The 21,083-nt window shown below is 40.0% G+C and overlaps 2 protein-coding genes across 5 annotated transcripts; both read right to left on the bottom strand.

Moving 5' to 3' along the window:
- Nucleotides 1-1,385: 1,385 nt before the first annotated feature.
- On the bottom strand, nt 1,386-9,807 carry LOC144534108 (carboxypeptidase Z-like). 4 transcript variants are annotated; one of them, XM_078275824.1, is made up of 11 exons: nt 9,729-9,807; nt 8,753-8,782; nt 7,816-8,190; nt 6,270-6,497; nt 5,944-6,176; nt 4,650-4,805; nt 4,335-4,493; nt 3,918-4,053; nt 3,564-3,703; nt 3,001-3,100; nt 1,386-2,366 (listed from the first exon to the last, which is right to left on the bottom strand). In XM_078275824.1, the coding sequence occupies exons 1-11, from the start codon at nt 9,769-9,771 to the stop codon at nt 2,008-2,010; spliced, it is 1,959 nt and encodes a 652-aa protein (XP_078131950.1). In that variant the 5' UTR covers nt 9,772-9,807; the 3' UTR covers nt 1,386-2,007. The 4 variants fall into 4 exon arrangements, with proteins under 4 accessions (XP_078131950.1, XP_078131949.1, XP_078131948.1 ...); XM_078275823.1 differs by lacking the exon at nt 9,729-9,807 and adding an exon at nt 9,254-9,709 and having other exon boundaries at nt 6,270-6,494; XM_078275822.1 differs by lacking the exon at nt 9,729-9,807 and adding an exon at nt 9,254-9,708.
- A 2,604-nt stretch (nt 9,808-12,411) lies between these two features.
- gpr78b (G protein-coupled receptor 78b) lies at nt 12,412-17,211 on the bottom strand. Its single transcript, XM_078275966.1, has 3 exons — nt 15,863-17,211; nt 15,645-15,758; nt 12,412-14,838 (listed from the first exon to the last, which is right to left on the bottom strand). The coding sequence occupies exons 1-3, from the start codon at nt 16,531-16,533 to the stop codon at nt 14,601-14,603; spliced, it is 1,023 nt and encodes a 340-aa protein (XP_078132092.1). The 5' UTR covers nt 16,534-17,211; the 3' UTR covers nt 12,412-14,600.
- Nucleotides 17,212-21,083: the final 3,872 nt, after the last annotated feature.

The following is a 21,083-nucleotide window of genomic DNA, read 5'->3' as shown; positions in this document are numbered from 1 at the left end:
TCCAGTATTTAAAACATACTGGTATGTCATGGAAAAAGACAATGTTGATGCCATCTTTAAAGTAAGTTATATGTTACTGGGACAATGTACAGTATTTTCTAGTCTACTGTAGATTGAGGTCTCTCCTCTGCTGTTTGGATGAGCGGGTTTGATGCCAAATCATGTGTTTGTGTTTTGTAAATCCCTTGAGAAGCCTGTTTTTTTTTTTTTTTACTGACTTGTCGTGGGTCAACTAGTTCACCAAGCAAACTTTTCTCTGTGATTCTGTAATAGTATTCCTCGACCTTTATGCAGGGACAATTTGCTTTTCCCATGCTTCTTTCATGACCTTATAGAAAAAGCTGTTTTGTTTATATGATTTGGGACTTTACTGGAACCCTGGGGCTGGTAATGCTCTTGCACGCCTTACTCCATTTTGTTCTACTTTTCATTGTGGGGATCTTGTGTCCACTTGGCTCTATTAAGGTGAACTTGCGTTGTTTTTTAGCTGCATGTGACAAATGCAGCTTAGGTCTTTATTTTTTTCTTAAATTCTCGATTCTATTAAGCAGATCCTCTAGTTTGGCTGCAGCACAATACATTCACACCCTGTTTTTCATCCTCTTGGTCAGTTCTCCATTGCTGTTGCTTTTTCATGCTAATGCCTTGACTTGGTATACCCCCCTTTTTTAATAGACTCACAAAATAGGCCCACTCTGCTTGGCAATCATAAATTATGGTTTATTTAGTTCCTTACTTTCTTCCTTGTCTGTCATTATGTTATAGATTTTATGGTTTTAAGGCTTCAGAAGTATCATAGGAACATTTACAAGTCAGAACATGCTGTATGAGCTTTCCACCGCGTAGATTAGCTCCACCATAAAGCTGACAGTTGAAAATATACACAAACAGAAATTAGGTTTAAGTTTACAAAACATCCTTCCTGCTCAGGTGTGTGGGAGGAAGATATGTAATTATATACTGACAGAAGTTTTAGCCATTATCCAGGAATAATCAGGTCATAAAGAGATTTATGTTGAGAGTTTTAAGTCTGTAGTTTAGATCAGTGGGTCCCAAACTGATGGTCTTTTTTTTTTTTTCTTTGCTTGCTTTTTGTGGAACAACTGGATCCTTTAACCTCTCCAAGTCTATACAAAAAGAATAGGTGGAACCATTCACAGCTTTAATCACACGTACAGTAATAAGGACTCACAATATTTAATTTAATTTAAGGGGTCGTAAATTGAATATTTTTTTAAATACTTTCTAAAATATTATCAAATAGGTTTAACTTCTGTACTGTATGTTTTTTGTTGCAATATATAAAGTTTATTATATAAATGTTATAGTAAACCAGATCTTTATCTGCATTAAAGAAAACTGCACAGAAAGAAATGCAAAAGAAATCAGAAAAGGCTTTTAATCCTACAAAACACTGACTCAGCATAACACTCAAGACACACCCGCAAAAAATAATTTCTGATAATTTTACAAATTGTACACTGTGTGGGAGAATAACCAGACCCCCCTGGTTTGCAGGAACTTGGGCCAGACTTTGACTCAGCCTGCCCCCTAGTGGTCACCTGGTTTAATTACCTACTAAAGAGATAATACTTGAACCAAGATTGCAGGTGGGTCATTCAGAAGAAAAAGTTATGAGTTCTCTTTTTTGAACATATTTATTTTCCTTTTGATTGTGTTTTTTTATGTTCTTGTTTAAAAGTAGAGCAGAGCTATGAGGACAGCTAGAAGGACTCACATTGTGACTATATACAATCATTGACACAACAGTTCTTTATTTCTGCTGTAAAATTGTTATAAAAGTCTTAATTTCATCATGGTTATTAATTAAAGTAATGTTTTTGACAGTAAAAGTGTAAAAGCTAACATGAAGGCCAGCTAGCTAGCTTTTACCCTTTTCTGCGGTGTAACATCAATAAAAAGCAGCACATTCTTTACACAATAGCTCAGTGTGTGTGCGTATACTGTAGCAAGATATACTATTCTTTCACTTTTCCCACGGAAGCTCTAATTGTGTTTGAGCAGCCAGGTTGGTGCGGGGCCTCCCGGCAGGACAAAGTAGTTCCACCACCAGGGCTTCTCTACCCTCTCTTCGCGGTTGTGGCTCAAATTGGCCACCAGGATGTAGCGCTCATACTGATTATAAGGGTCAAAGCGGTCATAGGTGCCCATAGACTGGATGGTGTCATCCTCCTCTCGCAGGTCAGGCTCTGGCGCAGCTTTCTGCAACACAAAGTCCACCCGGCCTGCTGTGTGCATGCGAGGAGGCAGGTGTACTTTCTTCATAGCTCTGGCGTAGCCCGGGGCCGAGGCGCTCACGACATAGATGCCAGGGGTGAGGAGGCGCCAGTACTCTCCGTTTTCAGCTGGGCAGGGAGAAGGAGGCTGAGTGTTTGGACTCATAATTTACATGCTTATATTTGAGTAGGACTGTGTTTTTCTGTAAGAGAACTCCACAAGTGTTACATTATACTCATCAGGGCGAAAGTCTGTGCTACAAACTGGGGACGTGGAATTTGAGTGTATAGTAGGCAGGGAGGATCGAATGCAGAATTTGTTTAAAAAAGAATAGATGGTAGAGATGGGGAAGATTACAACTTGCAAGTGTTCATGTCATTGGACAACTCAAATCATCTGTATGATTACAGAGTTGTGGATTCAAAATACTGTGCATTGAAAATATAACACTATATTCATTAAATGTTGGTTTAATGATGTTAAATGACTATGGTTGAAGTGAGGCATCCACATTTGTTTGGTCTTCAGGTACTTCCAGTCGGATATATTGAAGCCTTTAGAAAAATCGGCGCTTTTAATTGTGATAGTGATTTTGACGATGAATACATATTTTCCAGTCAGAAACTGGTACAACAATACACTGTCGCAAAGACAAAATGTGTCACATTGGCCAAAAATTTGGAAAATGGACAAGGAAACAAATCTAATGTCATAGCTTTGGCTAATTCATCTGTGGAAAACGGTGCTACTAAGATTTTTTACCTGTGGTCACATCATGTTGTATTCGTCTGACTGATATTCGTGCACCTTTGACTGCATTTCCCTCCTCGTCTTTTACAACTCCTTTGATACCTAGATGGGCCTGAGGAACGACATATGACAAGCCACACTTAACTTTAAATGCAAGTTTACTTAAATAATGACAGCGGATCAGTCATCATCCACTCATTGTTTTGTACATCTCCATGCAGCCAAATTTAGGGATGCACCGATCTGATACGGATTGGTGTCAGCGTCAATATTGACCTTATAAACATCACTCTCCACTGAACCCCTTGTTCACAATACTGCCTGTTTAGCTATATTTGCCAGCAGTTATTATTCTGTAATTCAAACTGCATTCTCACAGCAGACGTACCACTGGGAGCTAATGTCACTACATAAATAGCAACTCATAGCCTCCGCTTACACTGTAGTTAAGTAATAGTTAGTAGTTAAGTGATGTGTTTTGAAATTGGGGATTGGATCGGTGCATCCTTAGGCCAAACACTGCGATATCAACAAAAATAAGAAACCAGCAAACATAACCATAATCATGTTCTTACCGCTTCCATAAATGTGATTAAGGCCTCCTGGTTTTCATGCCAGCTGAGAAACAGTTCCTCTTCAGGGGGGGATTTATCACAACCCAGCTCCACAGTCACCTCAAAACAGTTAGTGTGAAGATAGTTGAAGTCTTGCATGCCTGACCAGAGACAAAAACAAAACTGTTTTACCCAGAAATCCATGAGAAACCGTGCTGACCTTTCCCCTACACCTCTCAGCTTACCTGATTTTCTATCATAAGCGGTCTGACAGCGACCTCTAGTGGCTCCATCTAACATTTGTTTTTATTTCAGAGTTGGACATTACCACTGGGACACTGTTACTGAGGAATGATGTTCACTTTTTCAACTCACCACCGGCCATGCTGGACCACTGAGCTCCATTAATGGTTCCTTTGTGACTGATACCACGAGACGATCCACACTGGGCATTTTCATTGGACATGGTCTCATGGGCATTTGCATATGTTCTTGCAAGAAGCTTAAATACCTATGGAAGAAAAGTCTGAGGGTTATTTTTCTCTTCTTTAAGTTCATTACAGACAATGAGCAGGTCAAACAATAATAAACATTAAGTTTTGAAATATGTCAAAAATTGAGGCCGCAGGGAAAATAAATATGTATTATTTGCATGCATGTCAAAGAGCCATATTCACTTTCATAGTATTTTTTATCAGCCAGTATTCATTAAAGATAAAGACATGTCATGTTTTTCTTATTTGGTGGATTTAATGCACTTTGACTGTGATGTTTTTCAAGGAACCCGTTCACCTTGTCGTCCGGTGTTGGGGAGAACATGTTGCGCTCCAGCGGGTGTTTGGACAGATCGTAGGGGTAGGACACCACCAGGTCGCCACCATGGAAGTTAGCGGAGAGCACGAACGGGATGGAGCGGATCCATTTCATGACACCGTAAGTCTCTGGTGCAACCTGGATTGCAGCATTAAGACTTATTCGGACCAAGAAATGAAACAAATCAGATTTATTTGATTGAAAGTGGTAGAGCCGTTCCTCTGCAATGTCACCCATTAGGTCTAAAACCTCATTCACTGACATGACATATATGGGAAAGGATTCATACTGTACCTTACCAAACCAGTAATAGTCTGGGATTGGGACGTGGTCAGTGCGGTAGCCCTTCTGTTTGCGTCGACTGTAAACAACGGATGTCAAATCCGGGAAGTTTCTGTTCAGGTCGATGTTCTGAGCATTGTTCCGGCCGATGTGAGAAGAATCGTATCTCTGTGGTAGTCACAAATTTGTGTTTCAGAAAATTAGACAATGATGAATATTATTCATTCAAGTACTGATGATTGTGTTAATGATGAAGTGAATATCTGGATTTTGTATTTCAACAGTAGGATGCATACAGTAATTGCAGGAATTTTTGCAGTTGCAACTCCCACACACTGCCTCGCTTACTGCTGGTATTTTTATTCATGACACTTCAGGCTACAAGACAATTATCTATCTGGACAAGAATCACAACAGTTCCATAAATACTGTATATGCATAAAATGCTAGGTAAATTATCCAATCACTTTTATATGTTTTTTACACAAACAGGCATGTTCTTTGTATGCTTGTTGTGTTATTATGCCCATCTATTTTATTCTTCTCGTTCTTTGGATAGTGCGAATGAAAGAAAAATATATGCATTCATTACATTACAGATAGTGGTCCTTTCTACTTATTGACCTGATTTTTTTTTGTGTGTATTTTTATTATTTGACTTCTGCAGAGTTTGGAAATGTTATATGGATGTTGTTGCTCTATTATGCTTTATTTGTCCTAAATGTAAGATCTTAATCTATTGTGCATACAGTACGAGGCGTTATTTTCATTATCGGTTAATCTGTCAATTCTTCTTTTCAATTAATGGATTGTTTTGACGATAACTCACAGAAAATATTCATCGCAAGCCGAAGAACCCAATGTGAAATAAAAATTAAAGTTAAAATTGCTTGTTTTTTTTGTCCAACCAACAGTCCAGAACCCCAAAATGTTAAATTGACCTCACAATAAAGAAACAGGAAACAGATGTTTTGCATTTTTGCTTTGACTGTCGATGAATATTCTGTGGAATGACTGATTTATTGACTAACCATTCAAGCACCAGGGTAGACAGATGCTATAACGAAGCAAAGTGTTCTGTAAATGTGTGTAAAGGCACGCTTCCTGTTTTGAAAATGCTCTGCACTCAAGCTACAAGGTATTTCAATGTCTTACAAGCTCAGGTCTGTTTTGCATGTTGTTTAACTGTAACATTTAAGAGGGATGTGTAGATTGTTAAAATGTTTGGTTGGTTTTCCAAATGTGTCACAAAACAAAATGGCTCAAACTGAACAGCAATAAATGTATGTAACCATGGAGAACTGACCGCCTGCTCATCATCACTGTAGTTATTGTCCTGGAGTCCAGAAACAGCCATCTCGTAACCATCAGGGTTCATGGAGGGCAGAATATGGATGCGGGTGGTGTTGATGAGGGTCTGGATGCGCTCGTTCCCCAGCAGATACTCTGAGCACAGGTACTGAGCCAAGTAGATCAGCAGCTGGCGGCCCAGGATTTCATTTCCATGCATGTTGCCGATGTACTTTATCTCTGGCTCGACTACACAGGGTCACATTTACAGTAACTGGTCTAACTTCCTTGATAATGAAAAAGAATGCAGACTATCTACAGACTTTGACGAGCTTTACTTACGCAGTTCATGTTGGCCGGGGTTGTTTGAGAACTCAATCACGAGCAGCTCCCTGCCCTCCATGCTGCGGCCGATGCTGTAGGTTTTGGCTATGTCTGAGCATTGTTCCTCAGTTTTCTTCAAGATACTGATCATCTGAGCGTTGGAGTGATAGGTGAACTGTATCGTGGTGGCGGGCTCCTCAGGAGGAGGAATTTCCATGCTGTCAACAGCCTCTACAACCTGCTCTGCTGTACAGAAAACCATAGCATAGTCTTGTCAGTTTGATCAATGTGCTTTTAGATCTAATAGTGACTGGCCCCATTTTAGATCTATCAAACAAAAATGCTGTTTACATTCTTGTACGGCTGCCAGGCTATAAATAGAGTGCTTGAAGAGTCTGGTATTTACAGCAGAAACTAAACAGAGAGTGTGGAAAGTCGATATATGACCAAATGCCGATTATGCTTATTTTAGCAAACACGTTAAACTGGCAAACAGGGTGATGTCTGGCCTTATTTTTGTATTCACACTTAGCAGAAACCAATAATAGCTCCAAAACCACATGAAACACATTAAACCTTCGTGCTGCCAGATTCAAGTGATGTAGAAGACTATCTGTCAAAACTGTCACTACTACTGGTTTAAATGCATGATTTGTACAGTGTAAAAAAGGTTCAATCTTCTTCATCTTATAGATGATCTAGACACATTGAATCTAAGGGATAACACACATACATTTCCATAAAGTGAGGCTAAATATTATAAAACACACACTTTTCACTAACATGCCTTTTGCTACATACGTACACACTGTACAAGATTACTGTGTGAAGAGCTTAAAGTCACATCAGTTTAAAATTAATGTGAATATGGGAATAATTACACAGGTCCAACCTGCTGCCAGACATCTGAACTAAATTCTAAATGACTGAAAAAAAGTTTTCCACTACAGTAAAAAGTAAGACACTTTCATATAGTAGTCCATGTTAAGACAGAGTAGTTAATTTCATTGGTTGACTTTAAGACTCTTACCATGTACGCAGTTTACCATACACAAATGCTAAAATGTTAGACTAAATGCTCAAATCAGTTCCTTCTGTCCTGCCTAGGTTCCGGCTGTAATGCTCTCATATGGCTCACACATGCTTTCTGCTATTAGTTGCAGCAGAGTATTCTTTTTTATCTTTAGAAACATGTTTTTGACTTTGAGAATTTACAACAGTTAAGACGATGTTTGCCTCCCTGTGGTGCATTAAGGCGCTGTTTATATGGATCGGCTGCTAATAAAAACACATGACAATAGCCACAGGACCCAGTGTAAGTAGAGTTTATGTGGGGAAATAAGGCGTTGAAGTTGAACTTTATTTTGAGGTGAGCCGCATGAGCATGTGTGCGAACCAGATGCCGGCTCTATTGAAACTCAAAAGGACTATACTTGTGTTTCTCTTGCAGATGAAAACAAAAAGGAAAACACCTGATTATTAACAAGGATATAATTAGTCATAGCCAAAGCTAAAGTCCGGTCACTATGGTCACAATCCCAGTAATATTGTACTTTGTTCTCACCTCTGAGGCCCTCCAGCGGGTCATAACATCCCTCTTGGTCACTGACAAAGAAGCGATCGCAGTCCAGGAAGTAGGGCCAAGCCATCTCTATGTCCTCAAAGAAGTGGCTGCATCTTTTATGCACCGTCTCACAGGTGGTGCGACAGGGCTTCAGCACTTTCTCCTTCTCACAGCGCGGGGCCAACACAGAGCAGCCCAGCATGCGGATTTCAGGGTTGCACTCTCCCCCGAGCAGTGATTCGACCACGCTCATTAGGAGGTACTCGGCGCCGGCCTCAGCATCTTCGCGGTTCTTGTGGCCGAGGATGTTCGGGAACATGGTCTGAGTGTAGGCCATGTCATCGCAGTAGGACAGTAATACATCTGTGCATTTGGCTGAGGTAGAAAAAAAGGAATTCAGATAGTTAAAAAGTGCAGAAAACAGTCAGCCAATAGTAATATAACTTTATGAATCTTATTTCGAGGGATCCAGACATGTATCTCCATCTGTGTCACACATTTAATGATGAGCCTCACTGTGCTGTCTTCAATCATCTAGCCCCAAATATTTCTATTATCTCTGGAAATTAGTATTTGAATATTTTATACTGCCATTGATCATCTAAAAATACACATGATGGTCTTATGGCTTTCGGGCGAGATTCTATTAAGACTACGCCTAGTGTGACTTATGATCTCATCCTTTCTGTTGGTGAAAACACTGACTCACAGGGATGTAACTGTACAAACACTTGACCTGTCAGGGAGATTTAGAGCCTGATCATTCTCTGGTGTGAAAAGTATGTGGTTTTAGGCTCAAAACGTCAAAGAAAAGCTCCCATTTATAAAGTTAAACAGTCCAAAGAGATGATCAGCTGCTACAACATGCCTCATGTTGCTGGATGACAAACAGCTCATGCTCAGACATCGCTCTTCCTCCGAGCCCAAGGGTACTCACGTTTTTCTTCCACTTTTGGCTTGCACAGTCCTGCAAGACACATCAGCATGTCATCAGCTGACACTGTGGCAGACAGTAGATGGCAGAGTGGTCTCTGCAAATGCATCTACAAAATATTCTGCTTGATCTACATCTGGTTATGCTTCAGCAGCTTTCTAAAATGTCTGTCTGTCTATAAAAGTATCATTAAGTCACTAGAAGTTCAACATATTTTACAAGATTATAAATGTTAATCATTAAGGTTAAAAAGCATGCTTTCATCTGGAATATTAATACCATTTGACAAGCTATTGGCCAATATCTAATCATATTCACAATCATTTTCTAGCTAAAAAGTTACTTATAAGCATTTTTCACAAGTTTTACTGCATGAAAGTCAACTTCTGGATCTAGAAAACTGTCTGAGTGAAACGTGAAAATATGTCCAAATCATGCAACAGTTTCCGGATGCACGTAGGATAATAAAGTATGTCATCACCACATAAAGCTCAATAACTTTACCTCGAAATCCTGGGTCACACTGTGGAGGAGCACACGACACAAGGACAGACAACTGCAGCAGGATCAGCAGCATGATGCTCATTTTCCGCGGTTTATATTTTCGATGTGGCACCTCGCACATGCAGCCTGTGCGTCAATTTCCCAAAGTCTGCAGAAATTCCCCCTGAACTTCACCCACTTTATTACACGTATTACGGTCAAATATCAAATTACAGTAGAAGTGGCTCTGAGGTGAAGTAGGGACATGTGAATGAAAATGAGAACGTAGATTTTTCGAATATGGCGTATATTCACCAGTGACTGTATTTACGGATATTTCAGTTAATTAAAACGGGACCACGCAGGCATAAATCTCTTTCCCCACACACACTTTTGAGTTTAGAGCTGACTTTTTGTTTCCAGGTTTTCACTCTCTCATTAAAATGAATGAAAATGCAAGTGCCCCCTTGAATATATTAATTCCATATTTTTTTACCTGGTTTAATTGGAGTGTCACTTCTGCTGTCGTGTTTGGTCATAGGGCCATAATCATGGATGTTGCCATACTGCGCACAGGTCCTCAATTGGCGGGAGAAACATGATTGTCATTAAAGATGCCTGTTGTACGGTGGCCGACAGGGGTAAACGCCCTGCAACTTAAGAAAACACATGCAAATAGACAAAACACAAGCAATTTAAGAAAACATCTTCATTAATTTGACAACACATGTGCAGCATTCAACAAACGCGCTGCAAATACCACAACACAACCAAATACATAAACACGCTGCAAAAAGAAAAGCACACAAACCCCAAAAACAAATGCAACAAAAAAACGCTGCATCCAGATTACACAACGGAAATTCTCCAGACCTCTAGAGGGAGCAGCTAAGTGGAACAGCTTGATTTTCGAACCCCACGGGGAGAGAACGCTCTGCCTTTTTATTAGAGTCGGGTATGGCTGCAGCCTGGAGAACTCCCGTCTCATGCCTCCCATCGATAGACTGTGTATATTAAATTAATATATATACAGTCTATGCTCCTGTCTCATGAGCTCCCGGCTGGTGCCGTCCCCGAGCTTCGGCTAGCAGCTAAGCTAGTTTTTATTAGGCTAGATGATAAATACTACACGATAACTTACTTCAAAATGTTTAATGTATCCTAGATTTAAAGTATCATACTAGCAGGGTATTACACCAGACATAAATAGTTTTAAGTTAATATAATTAAATTTAGGTTTAACCTTAAACAGCTCCTATATAACATAGCCTACTTTATCTGTATTTTCTTTTTTTCTTTACAACATCAAATTTTGGTTCCATGCAAATCAACGTTTACATTCTGAGCTGCGGATGTAACATAGCTAGCTACATATCAGCGAAGAAAAAGAGCAGCTGCAGTCTGTGAAAATGTTGGATTTATATAAACAAACATTTAATAATTCAGACAGAAAGTAGACATCTGTGGAATATTATGGAACCAAATCACATGTAACTAATGTTCAAATGGGGCTACACATAGGCTACTATAGGCTGTTGTTCTTTGGCCAAAAGATACATGCCTGATTTTTGGCTAAACCTAATGCCGTAGTTGTGGCATCACCCACTGGTTTCAGAAAGGACATTTTTTTAATTATTAAGTCTGAAATGTTTTGGGAAACTCCATCTTACAGCCAGAAAATCAACATTTAGGCAAAAGGGAGGAAGCTAAGGTGCAGCTGAGGGGGTGGGAGCTAGCTGTGATAGGCTAGCTGGCAATCAAGAAAACAAGTCATTTAAGCCTTAAAAGATCTCCTTAATGGAACAATGATTCTCAAAAGTACTACTAAGATAGTCATGAGACTAAGCAAGACCTTTGATTATTATATTTAATTTGGTTCAAGACTCGGCCAAGGTGATTGCCACCTGACTGGATTTCTATCCATTTAACTTAATTGTCAAGTGAGCAGCTTTACATCCTATTTTGATGTGGCAGGAGGTTATCGCACAAATTGTTTTTGGTCATGGCTACCTACATTGAGCTTTATTACGTTGAGCTTGTTTTATTCATCCAACTAATTATAGGTTCTTCTCTCCTTCAAGCTGAGCTGATCTGAATTAGCATAATAAGGAAGCATGATTATTCATCATGCAGGCAGACGGACTCAGGACCCCTGCATGAGAATCTTGAGAGGGAGCTCGACCCTCTCACAGTAATAAGTTAAGTGAGTTAAGGGTGGTGCGAGCGAGAGTATTTAAAATAGAAATACTACTGTATCTTAAATCTGGAATATGAATTAGATCCTTAACATTTATTATGCAGATTTCTGCATAGCCCAGAAATGAAGTGTTAAAATACTTACTTTTTTACACATATTTCAATGCTGTTTCCAGAATTAGACTTTTTTTGTAAGACATCTAGTTCCTCATCAACACATGTAATCTGTCAGAGATGTAACCACTGTTGTATTGCCTTTCTTGGTTGAGGTGTTTACTATTGATGCAGCAGGCTACCCGCAGACTGGGTCATGTTGCTAAATGGTCCTTAACCATAAGTTTGAAACTAGTGTCAGAAGAGTCATGTATAAAATATAGTTTCAAGAGTGGGTTGACACTCACTCAGTTGTCCTTTTAAACTTGAGCAGCAGACACATTTTTCTATGCATGCATTTTCCATTTGACCAGTTTTAATCATCAGTTTTTCCTTTAGCAGTTTCTGATGATTGGGGTTAATTAAACGATGTGTTAATATAGCTAAACCCCTGGCTTCAGTATGACCGTGAGCTGCTTTTAGCATGAACTGCTTGAATTAATTATATTGTTGTTTAGTGGCGGTTGAGTTAGCCACAAAACAATGGAGATTCCTACACTTCATGCTGTTGTCATGCATTGAATTAAGTGTGAATCAGATAAATAATTGGCAAAATGATCTTTGACCCGTCACTTTAATTACACTTTGCAATAATGCGGCAGCAACAAAGACATTTACACCATATTATCATCTACAATATAATTAGGGCCATGAGGTTGATGGAAACAAAACAATGTGATGGAAAAACAGGTTGCTAGCCAGTGGTAAACAAGGAACCAAAAGAGCTTTATTTGAGAATAACAAATTATGTTTCTTTTCAAGTATACCTGTATCCATCAATTTTGAATATTGAATACATAAGTTGTCTAAAATCCTCATCTATTGTTTAAGTCCTACTATTTGTCATTTAGTGTCCAACACGTCACTGTACTGTTTGAATTTAATTTATAAACTTACTTATTAAATCAAAGCTCATTATCTAGATCCAATGACATTACTGTGAAAACATTAATATTTTTAATAGTTTTTTAATTGACAGCTTTTATTGCACATATTCCATAAATAGCTAATCACACTGCCAAAGAACAGTAAGTGGCTTACAGGAGGAAAAATACATACATTTACATCCAAAGAAACAGATTTTTAATAATAAAGCAGCTATTCTGGTTTAAGTCACTGAAAAAGTCACATATTAAATCTGGCACAAACACAAAACGGTGTGTTTAAAGCACTTTGAAAGCATTCCTATGCTACATCACATTGCTCCCCTTTTATCTAGACAAAAAGTTGTTCCTGTACAGTGCAAAATATATAATAACATCATGTAAATATCCATAGAAACATTTTCTCCAGTCAACTGGCAAAACAAAGCACAGTTGTACATATGCATTTCCGTCAAAAGTGGGCTATCTCTAGTACATTCAGTTACAAACTCACACTAAAGGCTAAATTGGGTGATATTCTATGTTTTTCTTTTTGTCAACGAATCCCATAAAGAGCCAATGAAGAAAACCAAACCAATAATGAATTGATCCTACTAACAAGTGTTATCTCTGCCTCCTGGATTTGTGAGTATGCTGGTTTAATTCACATCCAAACTAAGATGCTTTGCAGACCAAGTGGCGTAGGAACTTGGAACATGGTGAAACGGCCACTAGTACACCTGGCATTCAAATAAACCCACTGGTGGTCTATGTTTGTCAATCGTCCAAAAATTCATCAGCACATCAATAAGCCATGCTGTTGCACTGGGTGACATGTTTCTTCACTACCACAAACCAGGGCACTGTAGTTTATTTTCGGTCAAACAAACTAACCCGTACTGCTGTCATGAATACTTCCCTGTGCATCAAATGTGTATAAATCTGCATCTATAAATAGTTCCCAAGCAATTTACATTTTTTCCGGTTTGAGCAATGTTCTCTAAAAACTACAGTGTGCAGCTGATTTAAGAAATTATGAAATTTGTTTTAAAAATGAAAATATATCCATGACCTGTTTTTTAAGATCATCATACATCATTGTGTCCTAGTAATGTAGATGCATCCCATATGTTAAAAGCACAATGTTTGATTGACAGTTTGATTTGACAGAAGACATGTGTTGCATGTCATACCTCTCAAATAACGGCAAAAGTGCCACAAACTAAAAATTAAAAAAGGCTCTGAAAATATTTAGAGATGGAGCAACTCCTTGTTGATTTTGGTATTCACATGGCACTTGTTGACGATAACAAAAATATAGTTATCACCAGCCATACCATTTAATATCATGGTGTAAATGTTATTTGTCTTTGGCTCCTGTAACTATAGTAGTTCTGAGAGAATTAGACAAAGTGCATCAATATTCAGTGACTGACACTGCAAAGTAGTCTAACATGGTCAATATACTGTAGAACATAGCAATAATGTGCAGCAGTTGAGTCTCCACACCTAAGAATACATTATCCAGAAGCAAGAGCAACACAGTCTTTCCTCTTTTCACATCTTCATTTCAGCACCTATCGACCTTTAGCTTCTTGCTTTATCCCTGCGTTTTGTGGCAGAGGACATGTGGATTTGCCAAAAATCATTACAAAGTGGTTGGTACAGTACAAAAGGCCACTTTATACATGTCGCTCAAAGAGAACAAGAGGCCGGTGTCCAGCTGTGTGGTCCTTCCGTTTGAGATTAATCTGAACCCACTACTTACTCCATGAAATTGATTTGTCTGATCTGTGTGTGCATCTGTGTGGTTTAGTGTGTTTTGCTGCCACCGATGAATCACAGCTCTCTTGTTTACCAATACTTTCTGAGGCTGTCTCCACATCGTCTCCGTCGCTCCCTATCTGTCTTCCAGTCCGCCATCCTCCCCCTCATTACTGTCTTCTCAATCTTCTCCACCCACTATCTTCCTTATTTTTGCTCTCTTTCTTCGCCCCCCACCCACAATCGGTCCCCTCCTCTGCTCTCTTTTACCTTCATAACAGCATCCTGCCCTCTCTGTTTCTCTCCTCATTTGTTTCCTCCGCACACCTTCTTCCAAGAGGCAACCTTTATTTTTGGCCTGTAGTGTGTATCTGTCATGTCCGCGTCTGCCATTAGCTGATCCTCTGGAGACAGTAGTCGTTCTCTGTGTCCAAAGAGCTGTTGTGGCCAGATGAGGGGTATAGGTCACGGCGGAGCAGCCTGTTGACGACAGTAACCAGCACTTTCTTGTACTGCTGACGTAGGAGGGAATAGGCAAAGGGGTCAGATGCAGCCTTGCTGTATGTCAGGCACTTACTGATGATCCCCCAGCGGCGGTTGATGTCCACGAAGGGTAGAAGCTCGGCCAACCTGAAGGGGCAGCAGCAGAAACATAATTAAACAAAGTACATTTTGGTCAGAGCTCTTTTTTTCTTGTTTTTTATATACATGTCATTTTTAATACCACTGGGGAGTGATTTGGCTTTTTAAAAATTGAACCATAGGGTTCAGCCCCCCTTCGAACTCCACTAATTTCCGTACAGTACCGTACTGTAATCGAAGCATAAGGTTACCACAGAGAGCGAAGAATATTCCCCTCTAACCATCACTAAATGATGTGTATAAATGCTCATGTCAAAGCAGAACGGATACATGAGTAGGAATTATCATAATTAGATGCTTCACTTTGCCAGTGGGTAAGCAGTTTACTTACAATATCTCAGACACTTTTTCATTGTCAATATGTCCTCCCTCTTGTCTCCCATATGTGCATGCACCACAAATGTCCAACTGATGGATCATCTTCGCCACATCTGGCTGACAACTGGTTTGTGGGCCCCTGAAGCATGTCCTCTTTTTTCTGGAAGCCACTCTTTGTTTTCTGTATTTATTGTCTTACACTGTATTGTGTGTGTTTCAGTGGAAGCAGCAGGGTGACACAGGTGACTAATGAGCCATGTTATGGTATAGAGAAGCTATGTAGTGTGACTGTGCAGTTCAAGTGTTGAATTGTGTTTAGTGTAAACTAATGGTGTGACAGATGTGTATCTTCTAAAGGACAACAACTCTAATGAGTCTAGATGCAGATATGAGTTTTACATATTATTGTTATGAGTCCTTTAGCGCAGGAATTGGGGAAATTAAATGATTTATGAGTTACTATAAATTCGACTTACCTTGTAATTACATAAGGAGCAAAGCAGATGATGAATGAGCCGATGAAGATGCTGATCTTCTTTGTGGCTCTCTGCTTTCTCCTCTTTTGTTCTGCTAAACATCTCTGTTTCACGCTGAAAAGAGCAAAAGACTTTTAGACTCTGATTTATAAATTGAAAGGCCTATGAGAAACCATGCTTAGCCTATATAGAAATGAGGACTGCATTAGGTGAACTACCTTGGGTGAATGTCGACCAGAAGGAAAAGAGTCTGCATGGTGATAATGTCGATCCGCTTGCAGTGAAACCTGGCGACTTTCAACACCTTCAAGTAGGTGAAACACAATATGAGCAGGGAGAGCATGAAACTGGTGGCGTGGAAAACAACAGTGAAGATTGTAAACTTAATCCTGTCGCTGCCTTCCTCGCTCGGCTGCAAGGTGCAGGACGCGTAAACGTCGTTGTAGTCGACCCAGGAGAAGAGCAGCGCCGTCAGGGAGAAGGTGAAGGAGTGCAGCCAGGAGTAGCACACCATGATCAGCGCGTCCTTGTAGCGCATTTTAGTGGAGTAACTGAGCGGGAAGACCACCGCAATCCACCGGTCTATGCTGAGAGCTGCCATGCTCAACATGGTGTTCGCGGTCAGAAAAGTCTCCAGAAAGCTCACCGTGTGGCAAATGCAATCCCCGAAAGGCTGCTGGTCCCTGATAATTCCCACCAAAGTGGCCGGCATGTTCAAAACAGTGATGAGTATGTTGCAGAAGGACAAGTTCATGGTGAAAACACCGGGGACCTGGCGGCGTATCTCGGTGCTGTGGACGAAACATAGCAGCACCAACAAGTTTGACAACAGCGAGACGACCGCGACCACGATGATGAACAAAGCGAAAATAATTTCAGCAAAGTCCATGTCTCACTCCAGAAAGTCCGCTCTCGGGTTAACTGCGCCTGTTGTTGGTAATAAGCACTTAAAATCAACCATGGTCAACCGGTGCTCATCTCTCCAGCAGCTCCCACAAATTCGTATCAATTAAATCCTCGTGTGTCCGCGCGCGGCCGTCCTCTCCAACTTCCACGAGCGCTGTCCAGCGTGCTGAACCGAGCCGCCGCCACCACCATCTCTCTCCCCAAACGTGTCGATTATTTCCAGTTAACACCCGACAGGTGCAGGTGTAAAGCGGGGCGCGTGTGGTGTGAAGGCGGCCCACTCATCAGACAGATCTGGACTGGTAGGGGACTGAGGAGGACCAGCATGCCTATCGAATTGAATGATCGTTTTTACATACCACGTGAAGAAACGGTGATCACACCTAGAGACATGGAAACAACTTGTCCTAGACACACCTAAACTCACATATTATTTATTTCATATTGTCGATAGAATATAATTTCTGTTTAAGGGTTTTCCCTTTGCTTGTTGTTTGATTTCTTTGCGTAAATAGGCTACACATCAATCATCCCGCATGAGTTATGCACATGCGGATTTCTTGAGTCGTCCGCATTGATCACGGCTCGCTCAAAATCAATGTGGATGGATCTGGAGGCAAAGGAGCGCAGATAAATCCAGGGATGTGCTCCTGATAATTGGAGACGCTTCTGCCGTGACCAAATGGCACCAGCTGCATATGCGCGCGGAGAGGCACAGGGGCAAATAGATCCTTTTCCAGAAATGAATTATTCATAGCCCCGTGGCTACTGTACATGCACTGTGCACGATAATAATGTGTGCCTGGTATGCAAAAATATATACAACAGGACTGCTATTTGCCAGAGAATGCAATGCAAACTATGCCCTAAAATCTTTGGCCAATATGATTTTGTGCTTATGAAGACTGAAATCTAGGTGACTTAGATGTCTTATTTCTTTATATTTTTTACTTCAATTTCTACACTGTGAAAGACACTGAAGTGCCACTGTCAACCGAAGCCCCCTTAATCAAGCAATTCATCAATCAACAAAACAAAAACTCACTTTGCAACACCCAATCCACTTTACCTCTGCATGGCATAAGGAAGAATAAGTCCTCATAGAGAGGAAATGCCAGTACAAAGTCTTTCACAGCCACCATTCCAGCATGAACCACAGTGATAGAAGTACCTGCATTTATCCCTGGAGGTGATATTTTCTGATGTCCAGTAAAGAGTTCAGTGTTTTAGTGTCACATTTTGTGGAAATATTGAACAATAGATCAGAATTTCTTGGCATCAGACATACCAGCCATAATTTACAATTGTTTAAAAGAGTAGATAATGATTTGGAAAAACTCTCTTTTTATTTTTGATTCATCAGAAAGTGGAACCCAACTTTAAACAGGTGGAGGAGCAACTATGCTACACCAACAAGTGGCATCTGCACACTCCAATTTGACACAATACACACTTAATGTCTAGTAACAAAACTTTCCTTGTAAGCAGTGGAGTGACAGAGGCACGTAAGGTTTACTGTAAACCAGCTATTCAATGAGAAAGGTATGTTGAAGACCTAAGAGCTAGTTTTGAGGTCCCCAGGACATCCTTCTTCTAGCCATCTCTAAGTAGTAGAAGACACACACACTGGCTTCAAGTTATATTTAAATGTATTTATTTCAATTATCCTCCTTATTTACAACAGTATCTTGTACCTTATACATCAAACTATGAAGTTCGGCACTCTACTCAACTCTACTTCTCTGTCCCGCGAGTTAAAAAAACAATTGGCAAAAGAGCTTTTAAGTTTAAGGCTCCAGCAGATTGGAATAATCTATCTGTGGAAATAAGATCAATTTCTTTACTTGGTTTGTTTAAACATGCCCGGTCTGCTCACTTTAAGATAAACTGCCTCTGTTATTAAAGATACATGCTATTTTTATATCTACTGTTCACACCTAATGTTTATATTTGACTGTAGTTAGAAATTCACTCATACTCTACTGTTTACTTATTTACTTACTATTGGTCATCTTGGCCTTTTGGTGGTTGTAATGTATTGATGATCATATGCAGGTGTTGTTGTTGTTTGTTTTTTGTTTTGTTTGTTTTTGTTTTGTTTAGATTTTTCACTTCTCTGTTGTTATGTAATTATTGTGTTATATGTTGGGACCCCCTCGAAAACGAGATGATACATCTCAAGGGGTTTATCCTAATAAACAAATTTGAAACATCTGCGCTTAAGAGCAGCCCTAAAATGTTATGGCGTGCCACGGGAAAACAGTCTTGAGCCGCACCCAGTTATTAAATGGTTTGTTGATTTTCCTGTGAGAGGATTAGTGTCCAAGATCTATGCTAAACTGATGCAAGTATCCATAGGAGAACTCCCAATAGCAAGGAAATGGGAGCGAGAGCTGAGCCCTGAGGGGAACGCAATTAATTGGGAGACAGTTTGGGACATTTTCCATTGTTCCAAGAACCCAAATCACCAGCAGATCCACTTCAATATATGTCATAGGACATACTGGACTCCTCAGAAGAGATACGTCTCTAAAGTCATTCCCACTCCCTATTGCACGTTCTGTCAACCTGAACAAACTGGAACTTTCCTGCACATGGTCTGGGAGTGTGAGTTCTGGAATAAAACAACATCAGTAATATATGATGTGATAGGATGTCGAAGTCCTACTGACCAGATTGTTTTATTACTTAATGATGACTCTAAATTACACCTGCTTGGGAGACAGAAGAAAGTTTGGTTAGCAGGCTCAACCACGGGGGTGGGAGATGGTTTTTGTTCTTGTTCAGTTGTGTTTTTCTGTTCTGTATGTTAAAAAATTGATCTAAAAAAAAGAAAGAAAGTGGAACCCCCACAGATCTTCTTATTTACTTTATCGATCCTTTCATTTGTTTTCTCTTACAAGCACTGAGGTGTTCACCACTGCTCCCCAAAATCAGCACCTTACATGTTTCTTTTGTTTTTATGTGTAACTTTGTCAATATACCTCATTGATGCATTATTGTGGAATAAAGAAAAGTCTAAAAGAAAAAGGATTGCACTATCAAACAAATTAGCTCTAGCTAAAAACCACCACTGATGGTTTACATTTGTGGCATAAAACACTGAGTTGGCCTGTTAAAATCCAAACTGGAGTAACATGCTGCAGCCGGCACCAGAAGTGCACTTCAGAAATGTTTGTGCTTGTTACTGAGTCATGCCCAATTCTGGAGAAGCCACTGCAGACAGTGACTCACTGGAATCAGACAAAGCCTGCAGGGGGTTTTATATATCTTTTCTCGTGTCTATTCGCTTCATACTCCCACTTGTTATGAGGCTTATGGGCTTGTGCCTGAATCCCCCACCAATTAAGTGCACTGTTTTATTTAAGAGTGACACAGTATCAGAGAATTCATTTTACTCAGAACCTGCCTTGCTTGTGGCAATGATAGTTGAGTATTTAATGATGACTCACCTAATCACTTCATAGGCCTAGTTTAGGGAAACCCTGAGGTGAACTACCTGTGAAGTGACTGCCTCTTAAAAGCATCATAATCACAGTTGATCAAAGTCTTTCTCACATACTGTGAAGCTACTGAAGACGTGCATGTGCAGTGGGTGATGTCTGTCCCCTACAAACAAATGATCAAATGCCTGGGAGAAAGCCACAGCTTGGCTCCTGGGGGAAAAGTGCAAAGCTATTTATAGGCCTGATGGGGTGTCACCTCCAATATAACTCTCAGCACCGGTGTATTACCTAACCAATGTATCAGAGCGAAGCACTGAACGCAGCTTCAAAACCGCAAATGAGATTGCTTTGGAGGATGCTTTTATGTGTGTTATGTAATCAGACACTGCAGATTTAGGTTTCCTCTAAAAGGCCTCAAGGAACTGTAGTAGTTTCACAACTAAACACAGTAAGATATCTGCTGATTACCAACTGCTGCTCACAGAGGCACGCAAAGTTGCCAACTTCATGGTTTTGTCCCACATCCTACAATAAACTAAAGTGCATATGGTAACAAAAAAAGGGGAAAGACGCAAATTGTAATTGATTAGATTCAGAGTCGGTCTCAAGCACAGACAGAAAGTAAGGAGGTAGATCCTTCAGAGATAATATGAGCTGCACATGTGCAGTATAGGTGCAATTAGGAACAAATGCCCTGAATGTGACCAAAATTCTCAAAAAAGTTACATTAGGGCTGCAACTAACGATTATGTTTGTCTTATCTGTTACTGTAATTGTTTAGTTCATAACATCTAAAAAAAATAAAATAAAAAAAAAAAGAAGTGAAAAACAGCCCGTCACAATTCCCCAGAGCCAAAAGTGTCATATTAAATTTGTATTAGGCCTAAATATCAGACCAACAGTCCACAATACAAGGATTTCACAATTTACAATGCAAATTTTAACATTTCAGAAGCTGGAAGCACTAAATGCGCTAAGGCTGTACATCAGTCACAGCCTGTTGTTCAACTCGTCAGTAGTGCTGACATGATTAGTAAACAGGACTAAAAGAGTCTACAGCCATGCTAGCAGTTCTGTGAAGCTGCAC

This window comes from Sander vitreus, chromosome 19 (genome assembly GCF_031162955.1).
Source record: "Sander vitreus isolate 19-12246 chromosome 19, sanVit1, whole genome shotgun sequence".
Taxonomy (NCBI): domain Eukaryota; kingdom Metazoa; phylum Chordata; class Actinopteri; order Perciformes; family Percidae; genus Sander; species Sander vitreus.
Note: the sequence above shows the minus strand (reverse complement) of the source record. Positions and strands in the feature narration are given on the sequence as shown.